Genomic DNA, 26,799 nt, shown 5'->3' on the forward strand with positions numbered 1-26,799 from the left:
ATTAGCCAGGCATGGTAGCATGTGCTTGTGTAGTTCCAGCTACTGGGAAGGCTGAGGCAGAAGGATTGCCGGAGCCCAGCAGGTCGAGGCCGCAGTGGCTGGGGGCGGCCACTGCACTCCAGTCTGGACAACGGAGTGAGACTCCAACTCAAAAAAAAAAAAAAACCAAACCAAAAAAACCTGCTATTGCATTACAATTTAAATTTCCATCTTAATGTTCTCCAGTTGAAATAAAAGTTCCATTTAAACTTTTAAGTGACTGAAATATGTCGTGTTTTTTTATGGTGGGACTATAAATGAAATTCTCTTTGTTAGACTCATTATAATGATTTCATGAAAACAAAAAAATATATCTCTGTAACAAGGTGATACTAAAATGGAAAAAAATGTGCAGTGATTTTAGAACTTTGAATAGAAGTCATTAGGCATATAAACTTACTATATGAAAATTACCAATTTCTACTCTTGTACCTATAATTTTTATAGCATTTGATCATGCAAAATTGTATCTATAGGAACGTGTGCATTGCTAACATTGCTGAGATTTGTTTCAATGCTTCATCTTGCAACACGTGAGGTGGCAAGTGTTGTGGCCAGTCATTTCTTGAGCTACCTCAGACCAGCTCAGCTTTATAGTGTTTGTGGGTCACTTGGGAATAATCACGGAACAACTGATCAGATTTACCATGCAATACTTGGTTGATTTCTTGGTGGGTGATTGTTTGCCATGACAATTTCCATGTACAAAACTTTTATTAATATCCTTGGCTAGCATTAAACAATGCTGCTGAAGTTGGGGCCTCAGATAGCAAGGGCTGAGATCTTCCTTGACCTGAAAGAGAACTTTCTGAGAAAGTCAACATATGAAGAGAAAGGCATAGTTTCACTCATGCACTGAGGACTACCATGCAAAGGAAGGGACTCACTCAAAGGGAATGTCTGCTGCTGGTGATATGTTAGGTGTGCACTGATTTACATTTCCCAACAGAGACCTAGATCTAAGCTTTGAATTGCAACATAGCGTTAATTGTATTGTGTAATTAACTATACTGAAACCACAATGATCTTGTATTCGCAGTCATTTATGCTAAATGTGTCTTAAAATGTTATGATGAGTGAATGAATAATGCTTTAGTTGGGCAAAATGGTAAAATGAACATCTCCTTACCCTTTGATCCACTTCTAAGATTCATTTCTAGGGTTTACAGCCAGACTTCTTCAGCAGATTAGTCTAAGGTCTTAAATACATTTTTTTTCACGCAAAGGAAAATCACTAAAATTATAATTTGATATCGACTATTCAATATTATTCCAATTTCTCTTCTTGGAGGATAATGAATACATGCTGGGAAGAACTACTCATGTTGTTAACACCGTTTATGTATTTTCATACATCATCAGTGTGATTAGGTCTCCACTTGTAGAAGTGTTAAGAAGTTTGCAAGGATCTGTGTTTAGGCTTCTCTATTTGGTGAAGAGATAGCTCATTACCCCATGCACATGTTGAGTTTTAGTTGTAGATGAACTCAGAATTATCAATGTTAAATTTGCTGCCGAAAGAAGCCAGCCTTCCCATTCTGAAGGTCTACAGATTCCCCAAGACTTTTGTAACAAGTTTCTTTAAAATTCCCCAAACACTCCACAGTCTTCCATTTTTGTCTCCATACACTCTGCTGGTCTCAGTACACACCTAATGTGGGTCACCTTCCACTGGGGCACAGGGTCATCCTTATGCCCTTGCCACTGCACTAAGAGGAGAAGGAATAAGGTTGTGGATTTCAAAGAAAAGAAGTCTGCCCACCTGACTTCAGTTATCTTGTGATATATCTGTAGTGGGAACACTGGCCTGGGTGTGTAGTGTAGCTATTGCTTAGCTACACTTATCAGGGACATACAGAGGAGGAGGATCAGTGGAGATGACTAGTGAACGTGAATAGGGTCAACAAGACATTTTTTTTGCTAATGAAGTTGCTTTTTTAGACTCTTAGATATATGACAATCTATATGAGTCTCCCACATCAAGCCATATGTCCCATAAAAGACATAATTCTGAAGAAAATATTGGAATACTAGGGGTCTGCATCTTGATCTTATTCTCCTGTCTTTGCATTTTGACTTTGTGTCTAGGTATAAGGTGCAAGTTGTAATCCTGTTCATGACTTTGACTCTGACACATCCATGGATCCTGGCTAAAGGAAGCCCCTCTATATTGAGTAGTGAAGCTTCCTTTCTGATGCCAGGGTGCTTGTCTTACCTGAAGAACTTCAACATCATGCTTGCTTTCCGTGTTTGTGTGCCTGTGCCTCACTGCTTTGAGGGAGCACTTCGAACCTTATTCCATGCATGAGTCACCCAGGGATGGAAACATCAATAGATGTTCCTTAGAAACACGCTGTCCTGGGGTCAAGCAGTGCTTCGGGAGTCCATGTAGTTCACCTCTGCTTCCAGCAGGAGAAGCCCTGACTGAATTTACCTAGATGTCTTTGGAGTCAAACAGTAAATACTAAACTAGATAGGTAGATAGACCACCTTCTATTAGAACAATGATTCTCAAACTTTTAAAATCTGAGGACCACTTAATACTCTTATAAATTACTGAGGGCCGGGCGCTGTGGCCCACGCCTATAAGCCCAGCACTCTGGGAGGCCGAGGTGAGAGAACTGCCTGAGTCCATGGGTTCGAGACCAGCCTTGGCAACTTGGCGAAACCTCATCTCTACAATAAATCAAAAAATTAGCCAGGTGTGGTGGTGCGTGCCTGTAGTTCCAGCTACTTGGAAGGCTGAGGTGGAAGGATCGCCTGAGCTCAGCAGGTCGAGGCTGTGGTGGACGTGAGCATGCCACTGCACTCCAGCCTGGGCAACAGAATGAGACTCCAACTCAAAAAAAAAAAATTACTGAGGACTAGGGAGGGCTATTTTAAAAAATATGGATTATATCTCTCAGTATTTATCAAGCTAGAAATTAAAACTGGAAACATTTTGAAATGTGTACTTACTAATTTAAAATAGCAATACTGTAACCATTATATATTAATAACAGGTTTTCATAAAAAATAATAACTGTTTTCTAAAGCAAAAAATGTAGGGAGAAGAGTAGCACTGCTTTTTCCTTTATGTAAATTTGGTTTAATAGAAGACATGTCATACAGCCTTGTGGAAACTCCATTGTATGTTTGAGAGAGATAAAGAGTGAAAAAGACAATAATGTCTAAGTATTATTAGACATAATAGTGTCTAATATTATTAGGAAAGTTTTGACTTCATGGACCCCCCTGCCAAAAGGGTCTTAAGGACTGCAAGGAGTCAAGGGACAACACTTTGGAAACTGGAGCATTAGAATTAAAGAGCTCTGGCTGGGTGTGGTGGCTCAAGTCTGTAATCCCAGCACTTTGGGAGGCTGAGGCAAGAGAGTTGCCTGAGCCCAGAGGTCCGAGACCAGCCTGGGCAACTTGGTGAGACCTCGTCTCTACAATAAATCAAAAAATAAGCCGGGTGTGGTGGCATGTGCCTGTAGTTCCAGCTACTTGGAAGGCTGAGGCAGAAAGATTGCCTGAGCCCAGCGGATTGAGGCTGTGGTGGCTGTGAGCTTGCCGCTGCACTCCAGCCTGGGCAGTGGAGTGAAACTCCAACTCAAAAAAAAAAAAATAAAGAAAAAGAAAAAAAGACTGGGTGTGGTGGCTCACACCTATAATCCCAACATTTTGGGAGGCCAGGGCGAGAGGATTGCCTGAGCCCACAGGTTCAAGACCAGCCTGGGCAACTTGGTGAGACCTCGTCTCTGCAATCAATAAAGAAAATTAGCTGGTCATGGTGGCGCATGCCTGTAGTTTCAGCTACTTTGAAGGCTGAGGTGGAAGGATCACCTGAGCCCAGCAGGTCAAGGCTGTGGTGCCGTGAGCATGCCACTGCACTCTAGCCTGGGGACAGAGTGCGATGCCAACTCAAAAAAAAAAAAAAAATTTAAAGAACTCTAAGACATGACCAGATGCCCACTTCCTGCTATCTTCACTTGACCAGGCTATTTTTTAAAAAGTTGTTCTTTGTTTTTAACTGAAGCTGTTTTCTCTTTTAATTCCCATATTACTTATTATACTGCTTATATGGCATGGGTAGCCTTGCATTCTAGTTATCTTGTCTTGATATCTTCCCAAAGAGATTGCCAACTCAGAGAAGGAGGAACTCTGTGGATCCTGTAACACTTTGTAGAGTGTCTTACACATAGAAGATATGTGTTAGTCACAAAACCAACTGCTACTGTTTATTTAATTTTTTAATTTATTTTTTTGAGTTGGAGTCTCACTCCATCTCCCAGGCTGGAGGGCAGTGGCATACTCACGCCACCCCAGCGTCGACCTGCTGGGCTACAGAGAGCCTTCCACCTCAGCCTTCCAAGTAGCTGGAACTACAGGCACGCGCTACTACGCCCGGCTAATTTTTATTTTATTTATTGTGGAGATGAGGTCTTGCCAAGTTGCCTGGGCTGGTCTCGAACCCTCGGCCTCAGGCAATCCACTTGCCTTGGCCTCCCAAAGTGCTGGGATTACAGGCTGAGCCACCGAGCCCTGCCTGCTACTGTTTATTAAGCACTACTATGTGCTGAACATCCTGCTTAGTGTATGAGTTTCTGAGACCTATTGTAACAGCACCACAAACTAGGTGGCTTAAGATAACAGGTTTATTTTCCTAAAAGTCTTGAGACTAGCACTTTGAAATTAAGATGCCGGCAGGGTCATGTTCTCTGAGGCGCATCTGTTCCATACTTTTTTCTTGGCTTCTGGTGGTACTGGCAATTCTTAGCATCCCTTGGCTTATAGATGTGTGGTTCCAATCTCTGCTTTCACAGTCACATGGCACGCTCCCAGTGTCTCCTCAGATCTTTTCTCTGTGCGTGTCTATTTCTGTTTCTTTTCTCTTATTCTTATAAGGACACCAGTCATACTGGATTAAGTATTGATTTAGGGCCCACCTAACTCCAATATGACCTCGTCTTAACTAATTACATATTAATTTAAAAATATGAAAAACCCCATCTCCACATAATTTCTCATGCACAGGTTCTGGGGATCAGAACTTCAACATACCTTTTGGGGATGCACAATTCAGCCCAAAACACTTACTAAATATTAGATGGAATCAAGAAAACTGCTATGATTTGACTGTTTTTGATCGAGAAAAGTTTCAGTTTTGTATCATTTTATTGAAATCCTAATTGAAACAACATGTGATAAATAAAACCAACTGATTTTGATTAGTGCTCTCAGCTTTTCTGACCACTTGCTGAAGAAGAGGCATGACCACTGGGCTCCTGACAATGGCTGTTGTGTCTGAGTATGTCCAAGACTGGAGGTTCTGGGCAGAACTGTATGTCATCTGCCTTAGGTCATTTGCCCGGAGGTTTCTTCACAACTGGCTTTCTCTTTAATTTACAGAAAGTTCCTTCCTCTCTTTTGCCCAGACTATTATTTTGTTGAAATAGAATTCTTATTGTTTTGGTAGAATGTTTCAAGAACTCTTTAAAGATACTTAAGATACTAACCTCTGTCTTGTCTTTGCTTCCAGGCCCACAATGGATGCCCTGCAACTGGCAAATTCGGCTTTTGCTGTTGATCTGTTCAAACAACTTTGTGAAAAGGAGCCAGTGGGCAATGTCCTTTTCTCTCCAATCTGTCTCTCCACCTCTCTGTCACTTGCTCAAGTAGGTGCTAAAGGTGACACCGCAAATGAAATTGGACAGGTAAGCACCATGCTTTGCTTCTGCTTTAAGTGGGAATACAGTTATTAGAGTGCATATGCAGTGCTTAGGGAAAAAAAAGGAATAAAGACTCTGTGACCAGAATTGCTCAGAACTGAGAATTATGCCATTTCCAGGACTCTTTTAATCTATTTTTAGATGTGGAAGCTCATTTATGTGTCCTGAAGCCCATGTTTATTTATTTCTTTTAATCTTATTATTTTAAAGATGTGGGGTACAATTCAGAGTTAGGTACATATGTGGTCATTGCACAGGTAAAGTTTGGGCTTCCCTTTTGTCCTCACTTCTCCTTGTTTGAGATCGGGTACGCTTATGGATGCTGTGTGCTCCCACCCCCTGACCCCAGCAGTGCCACGTTTATTTGTAATTTTAATTTTTTTACAGAGGGAGGGTCTCGCTATGTTGCCAAGGCTGGTCTTGAACTCCTGGCTTCTAGTGATCCTCCTGTCTTGGTCTCCTAAAGTGCTGGGATTACAGGTATGAGTTACCGTGCCCAGCCTTTTAAAATTTCTTTCTTTCTTTCTTTCTTTTTTGAGTTGGAGTCTTACTCCATGACCCAGACTGGAGTGCAGTGGCATGCTCATGGCTACCCCAGCGTCAACTTGCTGGGTTCCAGCGATCCTTCCGCCTCAGCCTTCCAAGTAGCCGAAATTTTAGGCACATGCTACCATGCCTGGCTAATTTTTGATTTATCTTAGAGATGAGGTCTTGCCAAGTTGCCTGGGCTGGTCGCGAACTTGAAGGCTCAGGCAATCCACTTGCCTCGGTCTCCCAAAGTGCTGGGATTATAGGTTGAGCCACCAAGCCCGGCTTAAAATTTCTTTAAGAAATTTTTTTTTCAAACACATGTTTAGAACAGGGACCAGGCTGTGAAGGAGAACACAGAAATCTGCCAGGTAATCATAGGTTTTTCATTTTGACTTACAATACTTTCACTTTATGATGCGTATATTGGAATACAACCTCATCATAAATCAAGGAGCATCTGTATTATTTTAGGGTTCCTTTTGGGCTATGGTTGATAATCTAGCTTTGTAAAGTTCCTAGACTTTACAATGAGATGATTTTTCTGATTGTTCATTTTAAGTACTCATGAACTTTCAGATACATGAGGTGAATATTCTAATTCCATTCCATTATTATTATGTTGAGTGTTTTAGGTTCAATATTATCTTTTTTTCATGCTTATAAGCATTTAAAAGGGGTACACCTTCTCAACCTTCTTGTATCTATAAATCCCCAGAAAGTATGACCCACCAAATGTTGTTTAGGTCAGGCTGAAGAATTTACACTTGAGACTTGAAGAAATAGCTTCAGTCCTGAGAAGATATGTTTTTCTCATCCATTCTCATCTCTGAACTTCCAACCCCTAAATTCCTATCTCATCTCCCATTCATCATTTCTCATCTCCCATTAGAGAAAGGCCAGAAAAAGAGAATTTCCTGGGAGTGGGTCTGTTCTTCAATAATAACAAAAACAAATTTTTTAAGTACCTGCAATTGGTTCCCAATAGTAGTTACCAGGGCTCTTTAATTTTCTGGTCTCCTTTACCCATCATTAGGCAGGAAAGTTATGCACTACCTGGGACCAGCCAATTTGACCCTGCAATGCTGAGGCTATGTGATTCACTGGTGCAATGTGCTAGTTTGATAGCGTTTCCTGAGGTGTGGCATCAGGGAGTGGCCATTATGAGTTATGGAGTGAGGACAGAATCATCTTATGCTGACATCACATTCTGTGGCACCACAAAGCAGAGAAGTACTGGATTATTACTGTTGGGCACACACACAAAAGGGCCAAAATGAAAGAATTTAAGCCCTCCAAATGATAGCATCCTGGTTTTATTTTTTTTTATTTTTTGAGTTGGAGTCTCACTCTGTCACCCAGACTGGAGTGCAGTGGCCGCTCCCGGCCACCACAGACTCGACCTGCTGGGCTCCGGCGATCCTTCCGTCTCAGCCTTCCAAAGAGCTGGAACTACAGGCGCGCGCTACCACGCCCGGCTAATTTTTGGATGATTGTAGAGGTCTCGTCAAGTTGCCCAGGCGGGTCTCGAACCCGCGGGCTCAGGCAATCCACCCACCTCGGCCTCCTAAAGCGTGGGATTACAGGCTGAGCCACCGAGCCTGGCTGCATCCTGGTTTTAAACGGCTTAGAATGTAAGCATAATAATTAGCAATTTAAATTCATCTGATTTTTTAGGTACTTTATATACATGTACTCCTCATAAGAACTCAGAGAAGAAGGCCTTATCGGTCTATTTTAGGGTCCATTTAACTGAAGTGTTAGACAAGATTACATTTCTAGTAAGTGGAGGCAGACATTCCAAGGCAGTGCAGTCTGACTCTAGCCCTCCTGGGACAGCCCACCATTTATTGTAGCTGCCTGTCAGAAGTGACACATGAATTCTTCTAGCACTCGTTAAAGCATCTACAGGGACTAGATAGACTCTGGCTAGAGAGGCACCCCCGTCCTCAAATCTGATACTTGTCTAGTGACGGTCACTTATGGTATTAATCTCTCTCTTCTGGTCTCTAAATTGGAAATAAATTATAACCCCGTTTCATCTTTTTCCAGCTTTGGAAATAATTCTCTGTGAGTATTAAAGGCATCACTTTGAAGAAAGGACACATTTTTCCCTACAGTTAATTAGGAACAGTATCTTTATGGTAGTGTTTGTCAACTGGGAGGATGTTGTCCTCCCTTCACACTCTAGGGACATTTAGCAATGTCTGGAGGCATTTTTGGTTGTCACAAATAGAGGGAGGATGCTACTGGCATCTAGTAGGTCAAGGATTATCCAGCCCGGAATGTCAGTAGTGCTGAGGCTGAGAAGCCTTGCTTTATGGGAATAACTGGGCAGGGAGATTTCTTATACCCTGAGGAGGTTGGCGAGTCTCATGTGTCCACTTCGGTGGGAAGAGGCGATGCTTTCTGGATAACGGATTTTTCTCTTATTAGGTTCTTCACTTTGAAAATGTCAAAGATGTGCCCTTTGGATTTCAAACAGTAACATCAGCTATAAACAAACTTAGCTCCTTTTACTCATTGAAAGTAATTAAGCGGCTCTACGTAGACAAATCTCTGAATCCTTCAACAGTAAGTTGTTAAAGAAATTAACAAGATTTAACTTTTTACCGGGAGTGGCATTTTCACATCGTTAGACCTGCCACTTTTTTCAGTGAAATTCATTTCTAGGATGTTTGTTAATGATTTGAAATCATTTAAAAAAATAAATACGTCGTAGTGGAGAAGCTAAATATAATGGGAATCAATTGTGGCCACATCTTCCAACTCAGCACTAACTTCTAACTCTGAATGTAGAGGAGCTTGTGGGCTTTCGTTTTCCCTCTCAAACACTCAAAAACCTTACCCTTTCTTCCTCTGAGAGAATGGAGTAATTAACTCTCAAATAAATTTATCTGCATAAACAAGGAGTGCAAGGCAGCTTGTTTGAAACTTCTTTCTTCTTAAACAGCAGGGTATATGACCTAAGACAGTGTTTTAAGCTCTCTACTTCATTTGTTTATGTTCTCTTGCTGTTCCTCAAAATCAGTAAGAAAAATAATGACTATGAACTAGCAGTTTTCATCCTTCACAAACTGGTTTTGTTTGTTTTACTAGCCTGGTCAGATGGGTATCTATACAAGGCAGCTCTGGTTATTTATGTTCAGCCATTTATTGAAGGTATTATACAAATAACACTGTGTACCTCGACATTTGGCCCCAGCGTATATCATAATATTTTTAAAAATCTGTATTTGAAAAACATTCTCTCTACTTTAGTCGTAATAGAGTTGATTTAGTTCCAGTTTGTATGGTAGGAATTTCAGGCTTTTCAAATCTAAAAGATGGTCTACTAGCTAAATATTATACCACAATGGTACACTTTCTGCAGTTGGTATTTGTTTTTGTGGTTGAGATCTTTTGAAAACATGGTTACTAGATATTGTGAGTTTATTTTTGTTGCCCGAGGCACATATATACAACCGTTTTTGTTCCAGTAATCACCTGGTAAAAAAGCAAATATGTCAGTGGAGGTTTGGGAATTCTAAAAGGTCCCTAAGTGGTCCTTAAGGAAATGATGAATATATTTTTGTTGATGGCAGTGAGGACAATGGAGTTCCTTCATCTTCTGATGTTCCTAGGTGCTGCTCTCTCAGTCAATGACAATAGTCCCACATTGGTTTGCAGCATACTGAAACTAAGTTAATTGGTTAAGGCTGTAACTGTTCTGAAGAAATTCAAGAAGCCCTGTGCTTAGAAGTGAAGTGAGACAACATTTATTCAAGTTATGTTTAGTTTGGTTGAACTTCTATTCAACACTTGGAATTATTTCAACCAGACTAGAAGTTGTAAAGATTTTTATGTTTTTTTTTTTTTTGAGTTGGAGTCTCACTCTGTGGCCCAGGCTGGAGTGCAGTGACACACTCTCATGGTCACTGCAGCCTTGACCTGCTGGGCTCAGGTGATCCTTCTGCTTCAACCTTCCAAGTAGCTGGAACTACAGTTGTGCGCCACTGCATCTGGATAATTTTTTGATTTACTGTAGAGACGAGGTCTCACCATGTTTCCAGGCTGGTCTCGAACCTCTGTGCTCAGGCAATTCTCTTGCCTCCGCCTCCCAAAGTGCTGGGATTATAGGCGTGAGCCACTGTGCCTGACTGTAAAGATTAAAAAAAAAAAACTTCTTTCAATTGCTTATGCTGTTATGTTGTGTAGGATCTGCATGTTTACTAGTTAATAGTACAAACAAGGGTGGTCTGTGGAGGACTGTTTGCATCAGAACTACTGGACTGTTAAAAGGGCAAATTCAGGTGGTCACAGTGACTCACCCCTGTAATCCCAGCACTTTGGGAGGCAGAGGCGAGAGGACTGCCTGAGTCCAGGGGTTTGAGACCAGTCTGGGCAACATGGTGAGACCTTCTTTCTACAATAAATCAACAAGTTAGCTGGGTGTGGTGGTGCACCCTGTAGTTCCAACTATTTGGAAGGCTGAGGTGGAAGGATCGCTTGAGACCAGCAGTTTGAGGCTGCGGTAGCTGAGGGCGTGCCAGTGTACTCCAGCCTGGGTGATAGAGTGAGACTGACCAAAAATAAAAATAAAAAATAAAAAAAAAATTCTTAAATCAAGATCAATGGGAATAGGATTTAGAGTCTTACATTTTTAACAAGCATTAGAGTTAGAACTACGTCTATATTCTCTACAGTATTGTGTTTCCAACTTTAATATGCAGATTAGACACCTGAAGATATTGTAAAAAGGCACATTCTGATCCAGTAGTTCTGGAATGGGGCCTGAAATTCTTCATTTTTAACAAGGTCCCAGCTGATGGTGCATACTATGAATGGCAAGGGTCTATAAAATAAGTATTCTATGTAAATACATATTTATTTTGGTTAGGATAAGAGTTTTCTACTTATCGGTATCTTTTCTGTATGTTTCCCCATTCTAATATATATGTGTATGCATATACATAATATTTTAATGTTTCTGGAATCCATCTTATAATTGGATATATTTAATGCAGTGTTTCTTTGGTTTTCCCAAAGGTGATACTAAATTGTTGGATACATTTAACAACTGAAATTGTCTTAGAATTGGAAATATAAAACGTTCAAAAAAAGGAAATCCATTGGTTTCTACATGAGGTTTCAATTCATATAGTGTTACCAATTTTGAAAGTGTTATCCGTGGTAATAATATTTAAGAATCTTTTAGTTAGGACAGTATCATGCAATAGCTTGACTACAGAAGAACTTCGTGATTTTTTTCTTGAAAGAACGTTGTGATTTTATGAACTGCATGTTTTTCAGGAGTTCATCAGCTCTACAAAGAGACCTTATGCCAAAGAAGTGGAAACTGTTGACTTCAAAGATAAACCGGAAGAAACGAAAGGGCAGATCAACAATTCAATTAAGGATCTCACAGATGGTGAGTACCCTTTACTTGTTTTGCTATAAATAGCCAAGTAGACAGAGCTTTCTCATGAATCTTGCTCCAAGTACCAGGAAACAACATCTGGAGAATTCTTGGATATTTTTAGTACACAAGCTAAATTCTTGCCTGTTAAGCCATGTCAGCAACTGGGATTCCTGGGCATTTCTTGCATCCTCTCATCACTGGCAGATATTGCTGGGGCTTCAGTTTTAGCCTACCTTGCCTGGCTCTCTGACAAGCTGCCACATGCCCTAGTGGAGCTCCAGCTGTGCCTCTAACGAAGGAGGACTCTGGGCAGATCATGAGGCCAGTTTTGCAGTCTGGAAATAGAGGAGCTGGTCCCTAACTTCATGATCCTGGAGACAGCTTCCGGCCCAAGAGTTCTACACATTTATGAAGAAAAAAGGACAAAAGGTCTTAAGCAGCATACATAGAGAAACAGAACAAAACAAACCGTCGTGTCCTCGGCACCACAGCTCCCAGTACTGGCCGGTCCTCTGACAGCACTGGGCTCTCTAGAGGCAGCGCCTGGCCCATCCTGCCTTGGGCTCGGTGCTGTCTCCTGACGTCTCCCTTCTCGGAATCTTTCTCCATCCGTTAAAATCCCCAGTGAACCATCTTCCTTGCTAGAATAGAATGGGAGCTAAGATGATTTTGAGCGCCAATCAGTGGCCATGTGCCCCTTCCCAGGGGACATATTTGTATTTGTGTAGGTAGAGATTTGCTGGGAAACGGCACCTGATCATTAAGGAATGATTTTTACGACAGTCACTAGTCTACGGAGGGATACACTTCTGGGGCAAAGGAGACCGACTTCCTGTGAGGATGACCTTACCCCAGTGCTGTCTTCTCCCTGGGTTGATTCACAGATGATACGGTCTATCCGGGCAGTGACTGCAGCGTGAGGACATAGAAAGAACAGGGAGTTTGGAGTCATTTAGAACCTAGGTTCAAATCCAGACACTGCTACTTATCAACTGTGGTATCTGGGCAGGGAGTCTCAGTTTATTCGAGTGTAAAATGCAGCATGCATTACCTGATTTATTAAAAAAAATTTTTTTTTTTTTGAGTTGGAGTCTCACTCTGTCACCCAGGCTGGAGTGTAGTGGCATGCTCATGACCACCGCAGCCTCCACCTGCTGGGCTCAGGCGATCCTTCCACCTCAGCCTTCCGAGTAGCTGGAACTACAGGCATGCGCTACAATGCCCAGCTTATTTTTTGATTTATTTTAGGGATGATGTGTCACCAAGTTGCCCAGACTGGTCTTGAACCCCTGAACTCAGGCAATCCTCTCATCTCGGCCTCGCAAAGTGCTGGGATGACAGGCTTGAGCCACCGCACCTGGTCTCTGATTTAATTTTTTATGTGGTTGTTGTGAGGATCAAATTAGGTAATATATACCAACAAATGGTAGACATAGATATATAAACACATCCATGCATATGTACATATATATGTATGTTAAATATATACATGTATATTTAAATATATACATATATTTATACATATTTGGTATTGAAATGAAGTTTCTTTGGTTTCAGATGTAAAAGAAACTGGTATAAAGTAATGTCAGGTTAAGCACAATTGTAAAAAGTAAGCAAAAGCAGCTCCTGTTTAAATTGCTGTGTAATTTGTTTTGCTTTTCGAATTGCTGCATAATTGTATTTTCTCTCAAAGAGGCTTTTATTGTAAAATCTGAGTACATTTAAGGTTTTGACTGAGGAAGATAGTTTAGTGAAAAGACTTCTAAATTTGAAATCAGAAACTCAGGATTTAAGTGGAAGCTTACTGGCTCCCATATTTCTTTGTTCTTTAAGTTTCTTCAATAACACTAATACATATTCAGCATATCATATAGCATTGACAGGACCAGCTACATGATTTCTGTGGTCCAGTTCAAACATGAAAATTATTAACCTTACTAACCAGGAAGGCTGCATGCAAATATCAGAAGTAGTTTGGAGAATAACCCTGCTGTTTGTGTTTTTCTAAAATGGTTGCAGGCCGCTTTGAGAACATTTTAGCTGATGATGGTGTGAATGACCAGACCAAAATCCTTGTGGTTAATGCTGCCTACTTCGTTGGAAAATGGATGAAGAAATTTCCTGAATCAGAAACAAAAGAATGCCCTTTCAGAGTCAACAAGGTATGTGGGGCAGAATGTACTGGTAAATGGATCCCAATTATAGATCTGAAAAACAATAGCAACAAAGGGGCATAGCAATTCATTCCAGTAAGGAATCTGAGGGCACTGGAGGCAAAGAGCCTTTCTTGGAATGTACAGCAGTCGGTAAGTAGTAGAAAAGAACCGTGATCCCTGGAAGACCCTTCCTTACTTTTCCAAGAATGTCTTCAAGGGTCTGAGTTGAGTGAAACTTTATAGAATTTATAACACAGTGGGGAAAACTAAATCAGCTGAAAAGTAGCTACAAATATTTGTACCTTAATCAAGAAAGAAAAAGAAAAGAAAACATAAATAACTGCTACTATCAGAAGCTTTGGAATTATTATGAGACTTGTACTATTTAGGAGTCTTGCTCCTGATGGATTAACTTCATAATCTCTTTTCTCACCTACTGATAGTGAGGTACATGGTTCTGGTTTTTTGTTTTTCTTTTTTTTTTTTTAAAGTAGAATTTATTGAGAGGACAGGAAAGTTCCCACAGTGGGAGGGGACCCGAGAGGATTGCCCGGTTCTGGTATTTTAACTTATAATTTATAAGATGCTTTGAGGCACTTGTTGGCTGTGGGAAAACAAGTATAGCTCACTCATCTACATCATTGAGAGTCATTATGAGGATGAATTAGAAGCCTGTTTTGCAGGCCGGTCTCATTAATACTATTGAGGTAAACGTCAAAGATAGTTAATCAAAACAGGTAAAATACCTCTGTTGTAAGTGAAACCAAAGAACTGAGACTGGAATTTTGACCCATTTCATTACAGAACCTAGGAAACCCTAGGAATCTATATTATAATGTGATGTGGTCTTATATACTGGGATCTGACTTGTGATAAGAACTCAGGCTTAAAACTCTCCTTCAGTGAGCACAGTACTTGAAGGTAACTTATTTACCTTGTAGTTCCTGTGCATCGGTTCTACTTTTCATGTTTCTTCTACAACCTAGAGTACCTAGCATCATGGATCTTGCCACAATAGTAACACATTCTTAATGCTAGCACCCAGGAGGAAAAGCACTTCAAGATACAATCTATACCTGGGTCAGCTGGGCTGGCTTCCATTACTCTTTCTTTGTTCCCATGGAATTTTTATTCTTACTGTCCCCCCTCCCCACCCAAGTGTGGTTTCCGTAGTGAAATATAACTACCTATCTGAATCCCTACTACTTACTGTAAGGACTTTTTGAGGGCAGGGAAAATGTCTTATTTATCCCAGTGTCTACTATTCCTGGCCACATGCCTGATATATTAGTAGGTGCTCAGCAAATTTGTTGAATCAATGATCAATTCCTTAGGGTCACTTTGATTAAACAATAAATAGCAGACAAAAACCCATGATTAAATAGTTAATAGCAGACAAAACCTGGCTGGTCTTTGCGACTACCATGAGTCCCTATGCACGGTCCATTGGGCATTTCATTTTATTTTAAAGAAGGATCTGTTGAGAGGACAGGAAAGCTCCTACAGTGGGAGGGGACCCAAAAGGGTGACCCCATTGGGCATTTTAACTGGGAGAGGAATAATAACTGTTATTGCTCCTTACCTACCCAAAATATCCGTGGGTGCTGGGGAAGGGGAAGCCAGGAGGTCCTCTTTCCACTTTCTCTTCCCAAGCTCAGCTTCTAAACTGCAGTGGTCTTCTTAAAGCTGACTGCAGGGACGAAACTGACATTGCACGCAGGTGTCATGTCTGATTCTAGGAACACAACTGTAGACTCTTCAGACTGTATTTTTCATGTACAGGTTTTTTGATTTTCAAACTTTTTGACCTTTTTAGTCTTGTCTTTTATCTGGAGCTGAAGTGGAAAGTGTCTGTGAGTCGGGGAGCAGGGTTTGGTCCCAGTGTTCCTGACAGTGTCCTCTAGTTCATGTGATCAGAGGTTGAGTCTCCTCTTTGGGAAGGACTGGCAAAGAGTCCCTAACGATGTTTAAGTGAAATCTGAAACATGTTGCTAATGGTGCCTCTTCCCAAGACCCCAGGGCCAGCCCAAAGGGAACATAATAAACATGTTGCAATAGTCAGTAAGTAGAATATGAACTTTCATGTCAACCATTCTAAGGTTATTGTTTTTGCATTTATGAAAGTGTTAATGGGTGTCTTTTAAGAAGGGAAGAAGAATGTGTGCTATTCATTTATTCTTGTTATTAAATCATAAAGTTAGATTGTATCAGATCCTGAAAATTCAGACTCTATAAACAGACTTAATAAGGATTTGGAATATCATTCATCTCTCAGTGTTTCACTTAATTAAGCAATAAAATGCATTGGGCTACACCCTTCTTTTGAACGAAGATGCTATTATTATTATTTTAGATTCCTTTAAATTGCTTTGGTCAGCCCATGAACTTTTTGAGTGACATTAGTAAATGCTTACTCGTGTACTGTGGTGTCTCCTTGAAGAGTTAGACTAAACTAGTAAAGTTATATTATTAAAGGTTTAGTACAGTACCTATTTTTTTTTTTTTGAGTTGGAGTCTCACTCTGTCACCCAGGCTGGAGTGCAGTGGCACGCTCCCAGCCACCACAGCCTCAACCTGCTGGGCTCAGGTAATCCTTCTGCCTCAGTCTTATAAGTAGCTGGAACTACAGACATCAGTCACCACACCCAGCTAATTTTTTAATTTATTGTAGAGATGAGGTCTCGTCAAGTTGCCCAGGCTGGTCTCAAACCTGTGGGCTCAAGCAGTCCCCTCACCTTGGCCTCCCAAAGTACTGGGGTTATAGGTATGAGACACCACGCCTGGCTTTACTGTACCTATTCTGACAAAGATATATTCATATATATGTATACTTGTATATGTATTTTGATGTATTTTCTGGGATAGTTTTTATTTCGTCCTCTTTTCAGAAGGTATGTCTCAACTTGTGTTTCAGAAAATGTATTATTGTGCCCATAATCAGTGCTGGTAAGCAAAATTGATGACAGTTTTTGGAGGCCACAACTATACACACATTCAGAAACTATTAGCCGTCTAACCTGATAAAGATTTCTAGAAACGTTTCTTTAGGATAAATATTTTTTAGATTATTTCTTCTTTAGGAGAAATAAAAACCTATCAGTTAATTTAATTTAATTTAATTTAATTTTTTTTTGACCTGGAGTCTCACTCTGTCACCCAGACTGGAGTGCAGTGGCATACTCATGGCCACCACAGCCTCAACCTGCTGGGCTTAGGCGATCCTTCTGCCTCAGTCTTCCAAGTAGCTGGAACTACAGGCATGAGCTACCACATGCAGCTTATTTTTTGACTTATTGTAGACATGAGGGCTCATCAAGTTTTCCAGGCTGGTCTCAAACCCCTGGGCTCAGGCAATCCTCTCGCCTCGGTCTCCCAAAGTGCTGGGATTACAGGTTGAGCCACCATGCCTGGCCAGTTAATTTTAAAAGTAGCATGTTTTTCTATTATCATCCTGTTTCTGGTTAGAGAATTGAAGTCTTTATTTTTCAACCATATATTTAGTGAGCATCTGCTATGTGCTAGGATATAACAAGATACTAAGATATGGTTTCTGCTTTGACTATATTCTAGCTGGGTTGGGAAGTAGAAAGACAATCACATAAATAATAATTCTATCCCTGTGGTGTTAAAATAGAGATGTGTACACAAAGTAAAATAAGTATGATTTAGCTCTTCTTGAGAGATGTGTTGGGGAAGGTTCAGTTTAGTGTTTGAAGTTCCTAGGTAAAAAGTTTTATTGCAGGATTATCCCTACAGGTCTGATATGAACCTTGAAACTGCCCCCAATAGAGATATAGCTAACAGGCAAATATCCCATGGGAGGTATATATCAAGATAATGAGTTATACTAAATTATTTTTACTTCTTAGTATGAATTAATTTTCCTTCAGAAAATCAGCTGTTGATAGGTACAGAGAGACGAGGACAAGGCCTGGGGCGTTGCCTGCAGATAAAGGCCTGAGAGATAAGACCTTTTCTGGATCTCCCTTGCTTGAGGAGCAGATCTTGCAGTGGAGCTCAGAGGGACGTGGAGATGATTTTTTTTTAACATTCTCATTTTTAAAAGTCATGAAATGTTTCATGCATGCAGAAAATTATAGAAAATAATAAAAACAAGCACCGATGTACCGATCAACCAATGTTGTAAACTTGATATTTTGCCTTGCTTATTTGAGGTATTTTAAAGAAAAAATATAATGCCAATTGCATTGTCTTGAATATATCCCTCCGCTTCCTTCCCAGTGGTAACTGTTATTCGGAGTTTACCGATTTCTTCATTCCACTGACAAGGACACTGAGAACCAGAGAGGTTAAGCGACCTGCTCAAGGTCACATCTGTTGATGTCACATTTGGCACTAAAACTCAAGGTTCTTATCTTAAATCCAGACTCTCTTCATCTGCTCAGATCAGAGTAGATAGTAGTGCAGGGAGGAGTGGGCGATTCAAACCAAGGATGAACAGGGAGGTCAAAACAAATATAGGGTTATCCTGTTATGGGCTAAGTTTTTAAAATAAGGTATTTTATTAGGAGAAACCATATAAAATGGATATGTGGTTTTGCATTAGAATTTACTTTTGGCTGGTCGCAGTACCTCAACCTGTAATCCCAGCACTTTGGGAAGCCGAGGCGAGAGGATTGCCTGAGCCCAGGGGTTAGAGACCAGTCTGGACAACTTGGTGAAACCTTGTCTCTGCAATAAATCACAAAAACTAGCCGGGCGTGGTGGTGTGCATCTGTCGTTCCAGCTACTTGGAAAACTGAGGCGGAAGGATCGCCTAAGCCCAGCAGGTCGAGGCTGTGGTGGCTATGAGCATGCCACCGTACTCCAACCTGGGTGACAAGAGTGAGACTTCAACTCAGGAAAAAAAAAGGCAGAGAGTGGTACCTCATTCCTATAATCCCAGCACTTTGGGAGGCCGAGGTGAGAGGGTTGCCTGAGCCCGCAGGTTCGAGACCAGCCTGGGCAGCTTGGTGAGACCTCATCTGTACAATAAATCCCCCCCCCCAAAAAAAATTAGCCGGTCATGGTGGCGCATGCCTGTGGTTCCAGCTACTTGGAAGGCTGATGAGGAATTAACGCCTGAGCCTAGCTGGTCGAGGCTGCTGTGGCCAGGAGCATACCAGTGCCCTCCAACCTGGGTTACAGAGTGAGAGTCCAAAAAAAGAATTTACTTTCAAGTCAGTGCCACTAGCAATAGTTTAAAGATCTCTTAGTTATAGGCATCTATAAAGACTAACTTACCTTTGCCTGTATTTTCAGCCAGTGTCTTATTTTAAAGTTTTATCTAGGCTAATACAGTATTATATATAGTTCCTGTAATGTATAACATGTGGAATTATACAATACATGAATAACTTTTCAAAGGAAGTCATAAACTCTTCACAGGATGGTCTCTGTTTTAGGTGTAGAGCAATTTGGTCTCAGTGGATGGATCATAAGTCATAGTAAGGGTCTGAAACCATAGTAAGAGCAAACTTGTGCATATATGTACATATTCATTTATAGGCGTTTGCATATATATGTGTGCGCACATATGTGTGTAGGGTATACGTGTGTGGATATGTGTGTGGGTGTATATGTGGGTGTGTGTGTGTATATATGCTTGTGTAAATTGAAAAGTAAGCAGTTCGAATGATTCCTTTTACAGACAGACACCAAACCAGTGCAAATGATGAATATGGAAGCCACGTTCTGTATGGGAAACATCGACAGTATCAACTGTAAGATCATAGAGCTTCCTTTTCAAAATAAACACCTCAGTATGCTTATCCTACTACCCAAGGATGTGGAGGATGAGTCAACAGGCTTGGAGAAGGTAAGGAGGAGGCAGGTATCCTACAGGAAGGTGCCCCCTGCCACGACAGGGATCTGTGGGCTGTGAGAGGTGGGCTGGCTCAGTTACCTCCAAGGGTACCATAGTCCTTTCTGGAACCTTTCCTCCTTAATATTAAAAACAGACAACATTTATGTGACATTAACAATATGCCAGGAGCTCTGGTAAATTACACATGTGCATTACCACATTTAATTCTTACAACGGTTCTATGAGTTAGACCATTACTATACTTTTGTTTACAGTGACAGAATTGACGCATACGGGGTAGTTAGGTACCTAGTTTATAGTCCCATAACTAGTCAAAGGTATGCAAAATCAGGATTTGAGTCCAGAAGGCTGGGTGTCCTACCTTCTTGTTTTACCCCACCTGGGCCTCAGCCCTTGGCCAGGAAGGAAGAAAGGGCCTCTTTGAAGAGCCAGGGATCACTTGCTGAGTCTCTAATTGGGTCTCAGTTACTTCCTGACTTTCTGAGGGCCGATCTAACCTCGTCCCCATCTTACCTGTTACTTTAGTTGCCATTATGTTTTATCCATCACTTTATAGCTGAATGATAATTCCTGTCTTCATTTTTCTTTAATGTATGTTCTCTCTTTTTTTTTACTCCATTCCATGTTTTGATCTTTCAGCCATTATTCAACTGTCTTGGATTTTACTTTACTTAAAATATCCTGAAACAAGCACCATTTTTTTCCTTCTTCCTTAAGTACAGAACTAAAGAAAATGATCCTTTGTGTCTCAGAAAGGAATATTTAAGAATACATATTTTGCCGGACTTGGTGGCTCAGCCTGTAATCCCAGCACTTTGGGAGGCTGAGGCGAATGGATTGCCTGAGCCCGTGGCTTCAAGACCTGCATGGGCAACTTGGCAAGCCCTAGTCTCTAAATAAATAGAAAATTACCTGGGAGTGGTGGCGTGTGCCCATAGTTCCAGCTACTTGGAAGGCTGAGGCGGAAGGATCACCAGAGCCCAGCAGGTTGATACTGGGGTGGCCGTGTGCCACTGCACTCCAACCTGGTGACAGAGTGTGACTCCAACTCAAAAAAAAAAAAAAAGAATACATATTGTATTAATTTGTTAGGGCTGCCATAACAAAGTGCCACAAACTGAGTGAATGGAGAAATTTATTTTAAACAGAAATTTCTTTTCTCACAGTTCTGGGGGCTACAAGACCAAGATCAAGGTGTTGGCAGGAATGGTTGCTTCTGAGGAATGTGAGGGAGAATCTGCCCCATACCCCCTTCCTAATTTCTGGCAATTTTCTGGCAATCTTTGGTGTTCCTTAGCTTGAAGATGCTTTACCCCCATCTCTGTCTCCCTCTTCACACTGCTTTCTCCCTGTGTACGTCTGTCTCTGTGCCCAAATGCTGCCTTTTTTATGAGCACATGAGTCATACTGGATTAGAGCCCACTCTAAGGACCTCGTCTTAACTAATTACATCTGCAACGACCTTATTTCCAAATAATGTCAGATTCTGAGGTACGTCAGTTAGGACTTCAGTGTATGAATTGAGGAACACAATTCAATCTATGACACATATACAACTGAGGAAGGAAACTTTTTTTTTTTGAGTCAGAGTCTCACTCTGTTGTCCAGGCTGGAGTGCAGTGGCACGATCACGGTTCACCACAGCCTCGACCTCCTGGGCTCATGTGCTCCTTTTGCTTCAATTGCCTCAGTAGCTAGGAATACAGGTGCACACAGCCCACCCAGTTAATTTTTTATTTCTATTTTTTGTGAAGACAAGGTCTCACTATGTTGCCCAGGCTGGTCTTGAACTTCTGGGCTCAAGAAATCCTCTTACTTCAGTCTTCCTTAGTGCTGAGATTACAGGTGTGAGCCACCGGGACCCAGCCTTTATTTTCTTTTAATTGGCCATTTTAAGTTATAAATGCATTTTCTTCCTTCTTTCCACTCCCATGTGGTAAATAGACAAGAGAATTTACCTGTTGGCTCAAAAACTCTAGTTATGACAGTATTCCGGTCCTAATAATTTGTCCAAAACTTGGAACAGTAACCCCTGAAAAGTAATTATAAGAGATTAGTAAGAGAACCCAGTGGTTCTCTCCTTTGTTAAAAAACAAAACAAAACAATAAAACCAAAACACTGACAGTTTGGGACCTTGCTGTATCTCTGATTTTTGTAGGTTTCACATGAGTAATGGGGTGCAATATTGCTCCGCTGTAGTGAAGGTCAAGGTATTATCATTCTTGGTTGCACATATGTTTCTCCTCTAACCGGTGTGGAGATTGGAAGGGCAAGGAGCAGTTTAAGATTTGTTCAATAAAGAATTTTATGACAAGGTAATTTTATGCTTCATTGCATAGCTCTCATTTTTTAAGCCAGCTGAAATGGTTACATTCACCACTTATCTTAAAGAAGTACTCAGAGGCAGTTCAAGTTCCCATTTTTAAAAAAGAGTAATTTTAACTGTAATTTAAGTTGTTATATTTGATACCATGCCTAACACATGAATATTCTGATTTTCTCATGGGGAAATTATAATAAGCATTCAAGAAATATGTATAAAAACCTTTCTAATTTGATATTCATATCACTTTTGTGTATTCAGCCATTTCATTATTGTTTATGCAACATCATAATCCATGTGTTTGTTTCTGTAAGACTACTCTACAACAAAATCCCATCCTCATAAATTTCATTGTACAGAGAGCATTGTTTTAGGGTAGAGAGGAGAAAGACACAACTGGGTGACTGGTGAATCTTATAAGAAATACTAGTCACAGGGCAAACAAAACAGCTGGACCATTTTTTTTTTTTTAAGTTGGAGTCTCACTCCATCACCCAGGCTGGAGTGCAGTGGCATGCTCATGGCCACATCAGCGTCGATCTACTGGGCTCTGTTGATCCTTCCACCTCAATCTTCCAAGCAGCCAGTATTACAGGTGCGCAGTACCATGCCCAGCTAATTTTTAAAAATTCATCATAGAGACGAGGACTAGCCAAGTTGCCTGGGCTGGTCTCGAACCCATGGGCTCAAGCAATCCACTCTCCTTGGCCTCCCAAAGTGCTGGGATTATAGGCTGAGCCACCGAGCCCGACCTGGATCGTCTTTGATGGTTTATCCAGACTGCTTTGAAACTGGGCTTATAATAATACATTAAGTTTTTAAACAAGCAAAGTCTTTTGCAATTGGAAGTAAATAAAAATAATTTCTTTTTCTTCTTGTCCTTCAGATTGAAAAACAACTCAGCTCAGAGTCGCTGTTGCAGTGGACTAATCCCAGCACCATGGCCAACGCCAAAGTCAAACTCTCCATTCCAAAATTTAAGGTGGAAAAGACAATTGATCCCAAGGCTAGTCTGGAAAACCTAGGGCTGAAACATATCTTTAACGAAGACACATCTGATTTCTCTGGCATGTCAGAGACCAAGGGAGTGGCTCTATCAAATGTTATCCACAAAGTGTGCTTGGAAATAACTGAAGATGGCGGGGATTCCATAGAGGTGCCAGGATCACGGATCCTGCAGCACAAGGATGAATTCAATGCCGACCAACCATTTATTTACATAATCAGGCACAACAAAACTCGAAACATTGTTTTCTTTGGCAAGTTCTGTTCTCCTTAAGTGGCATAGCCTACCTTAAGTCCCCCTAACTTTTCTACGGATTCAGATTTTTGTAAACTCTACTTCTAGAGAATCACTTTCTAAATATAATACATTGCTAATGTTGCTGAATCAGGAAGCATTTGGTACTTGTCATAGGTAGCCCTAACACTAATAGACCCTCTGTTTACAATTCTTTCTTTTGTTTCCTTTTTCCCATAAAGGACAATGACATATGCTATTAATGAAAAGGAATCACCTTAGAGGGAAAATATTTATTTGTTATTTGTCAAACTGCTCAGGTTTGTTGGTAGAAATACAGTCTTCCACAAAGAAAATTACTATAAGAAAAATCTGATTCCCAGATCTATGACTTTCTTCCCCAGGATATAGAATGTTCTAGACATTCTCACTTCCCTGAAAAACTTGAGAAATTATAGCATATGGAATCCACAAAACTACCCTGGCTTCCTTGAAACTTGGGTACATTTTCAAACAACTGTAGGTCCAGAAGTTTTTGTTAAACCATGGGTGGCAGATTTGTCTTCAAACCCTGCATTTTTTGGGATTTTAGAAACATAATATGTTGCACATACTGTATGTTATGGAACTCCATTAATAGAGTCTGGAACAACATGCTATAAATCAACACCTTAATATTTCTGCAACAAAATTAGAATATTCACACAAAATAGATAAATAAAGATTAAGTAGTTCTTAAGTTGTCAAATTTTATTGCCAAATGAGTATGCCACCAGCTTATGAAAACATTTTGAGCCGAGCTCGGTGGCTCAGCCTGTAATACCGTGCCTTTGGGAGGCTGAGGTGAGTGGATCGCCTGAGCCTGCAGGTTCGAGACCTGCCTGGGCAGCGAGACCTCATCTCTACAATAAATCAAAAAAATCAGCCGGCGTGGTAGCACATGCCTGTAATTCCGGCTTCTTGGAAGGCTGAGGCGGAAGGATTGCCGGAGCCCAGCAGGTCGAGGCTGCGGTGGCTGGAAGCGGCCACTGCACTCCAGTCTGGGGGACAGAGTGAGACTCCAACTCAAAAAAGAAAAAAAAAAGAAAACATTTGTTTGCAGGACTTTTTAGATTGTGGAATGTTGGATAAGGAATAGTAAGTAGCTGAAGTGCGAGACCCCAAGGGGGGGGATTTTAGATCTTACCAAAAAGTGACTTTCACTTTTGATAGGTGACTTTCACTTTTGATAGGTGTCCCACCTAGTAATTTGGTTGGCACTGGACTGGTGGCAGGGGCTTCTAACTCACTCATGAGGTTTTGCATGTCTGTTGCCAGGAACTTGAAACGTATAGGGGCTCTCACAATAGCCAGTGAAAAGAATTGTGAACATTGAAGGAACTTCTCTTTGTCTAATCTGATGGTGGAGAAAGGAAAGCAACCTAAGTAAAGCTATTACCGTGTTTATGCTGCCTTGATATGCAGTTTTTTCCCCAAAATCTATGGGTTTAGCTACTTTAGAGAGCAAGTTTGTAACTTACATTAATAGTAATGTGTAAAGTTGGTCTGATAAGTTATCCGTGTCGCTGGTTCATGTATTAGTTCACTACCAAAAGGATATATTTACTGAAAATGTTGTGACATTCCTTCCCCCATCTCTTCCTTGTCCTGCTTTGTAAATAGGTTCTCCTTGCTCCAAGTTTCAATACTGAATTTCTCCTATGCTATTGACAATAAAATGTTATTGAACTACATGCCTTGTTTTTCTCACTAAGTTAGATTTACTATTTTGAAATAGAACCAAATGTATTGCTGTATATAAATGCATTTTTGAGAAATTTTGTAGTCTAAAACAGAGTAAGAATCATTACTATCCCTTTTCCTTTTCTTCCTGGCCATCAGTTCTTGCTTCTTCCCCCAACATTTTTTCATCCTAGGGAAGAAAGGACCAGGGCAGTGCTGAAATGAATTTTGAGCATGCAACAATGTAGAGGCCTTGCAGGAGGACATGGATATTTTCTCCAGTCCTTTTTACTCAAAAAGTAATTTTATTAGGTAAGCTGTGTATGCTTAAAGCACTGTCTTGTTAAGAGCATTTTTTTTCTCAATGCCATATACGTTTGTTTAAAATTATTTATGGTGTTTCTCAATATTTAACATAGCCCTTCTGTCCCTATGCTCTGCTTGAAATAAATATATCTCCTTTTGCAATAAATGTTGAGCACAAACGGTAAGAAACACCTCCGCATCCTGAAAAGACAAGAAAAGACCATTTGGGCAGGATTTCTGGGGTGGCCACAGCCAGTTTTTGCCACTCCTGGCTCATTATCCTTCTTCTCTAGAAAATATGGGATAATTGCAAAAAAAGGTTAGTGAATATTTAGAGGAGGGGGAGATGAGTGCCTCTTTAAATTAAGAGTGCAGAGACCTTAAAGTATCCCCTGGAATTTGGAAAAAAACTGAAATTTGTGGTCATCTCTTACCTGGAATAGTCTAATCCAGTGGTTTTTAATAAGGGGATGTTCTGCCCCCTAGGGGACGTTTTGATTGTCACAACCGGGTGCCATCTGGCATGTAGTGGGGTAGAGGCCAGAAATGCGACTAAATGTCCTACTATGTCCAGGACAGCCCCTGCAGCAGAATTATTTAACCCACAGAGACAATAGTGTGAAGATCGGGAAATGCAGAACAGATGCTAGGGCAGGGGTCCCTCAGGTAGGGGGCAGAGGAGAAAGAGCTGGAGAGGAAGTGGAGGAGGAAAGATGTCTGCCGGCTGCTAGCTGACATTGAGATGTGAAAGTAGCCAGGTGTGGTTATTTTGAAGGAGACTCTGCTCTGGGGTCTGTCTAGTGAGGGTGTGGGGTCTTCAAAGAACCCACAAGAGTACTGGGAGAAAAAGTAAACATCTGACAGCTCTCACATCCAAGAGTAGATTACTGGATAACAATGGCACCAGTCGTGGAAGGTGTCTCTTCTCCTTCCCCCACCAGTCTCATATGGAGACTGCTTCCCCCACCAGTCTCATGTGGAAGAGGAGGAGAGAGGAAGGGTGAGGTGGGTGAATGAGAAGAAGCCCACCTCTTCTCCCGTTCCCCTGTGGGTCAGAGAGCCAGAGTCAGACCCTCGCTGTGGTGGGTGGCGAAGCTTTAAACCACAAGAGAGCCATTGCTTTGTTAAACTGTGGTGTGTCCGCAAGGCTCTCTCACTGCCGCCATGTTTCTTAGCTTTGGTCCCCTACCCTACTTTGGGGAGATGAATCTCTCTCTCTCTCTCTCTAATTTACTTTTTAAATAAACTGTATTTTCCAATCTAACTTCGGTGCAATTATTTGCATCTTTCACATGACACCAGATCACATACACACCTCACATTGGGCCTGACCTAACACTTTGGAGGTCCTACTGGGAGTGTTACCTAACATTTTTGGAAGTCCCACCTAGATCTACCACACTCTTGTAGTCTCTGTCACTCTTCTCTTTCTCAGCCTGAGTCTCTCTCAACAAACAAACAACCAACAAAGAAACAAAGACCACAAGAGAGACTGAAGTTCTGATGGGAAAGAACTCTGAGATTTTTCGTCTCTGAAAACGTCTT

The 26,799-nt window shown here is 41.0% G+C and overlaps 1 protein-coding gene across 1 annotated transcript in view; it reads left to right on the plus strand.

The window, feature by feature from the left end:
• The window catches only part of SERPINB5 (serpin family B member 5), a 27,419-nt gene extending 4,036 nt beyond the window's left edge, over positions 1 to 23,383 (plus strand). Inside the window, exons 2-7 of the mRNA XM_008055104.1 lie at positions 5,561 to 5,735; positions 8,715 to 8,852; positions 11,571 to 11,688; positions 13,699 to 13,841; positions 19,486 to 19,653; positions 22,873 to 23,383. Coding sequence (XP_008053295.1) covers positions 5,568 to 5,735; positions 8,715 to 8,852; positions 11,571 to 11,688; positions 13,699 to 13,841; positions 19,486 to 19,653; positions 22,873 to 23,265 — 1,128 coding nt within the window. The 5' untranslated portion in view covers positions 5,561 to 5,567 and the 3' untranslated portion in view covers positions 23,266 to 23,383. The remainder of the gene's footprint in view (positions 1 to 5,560; positions 5,736 to 8,714; positions 8,853 to 11,570; positions 11,689 to 13,698; positions 13,842 to 19,485; positions 19,654 to 22,872) is intronic.
• Positions 23,384 to 26,799: the final 3,416 nt, after the last annotated feature.

The sequence above is a fragment of the Carlito syrichta genome, unplaced genomic scaffold (genome assembly GCF_000164805.1).
Source record: "Carlito syrichta isolate Samal-C Ts95f unplaced genomic scaffold, Tarsius_syrichta-2.0.1 Scaffold301678, whole genome shotgun sequence".
Classification (NCBI taxonomy): domain Eukaryota; kingdom Metazoa; phylum Chordata; class Mammalia; order Primates; family Tarsiidae; genus Carlito; species Carlito syrichta.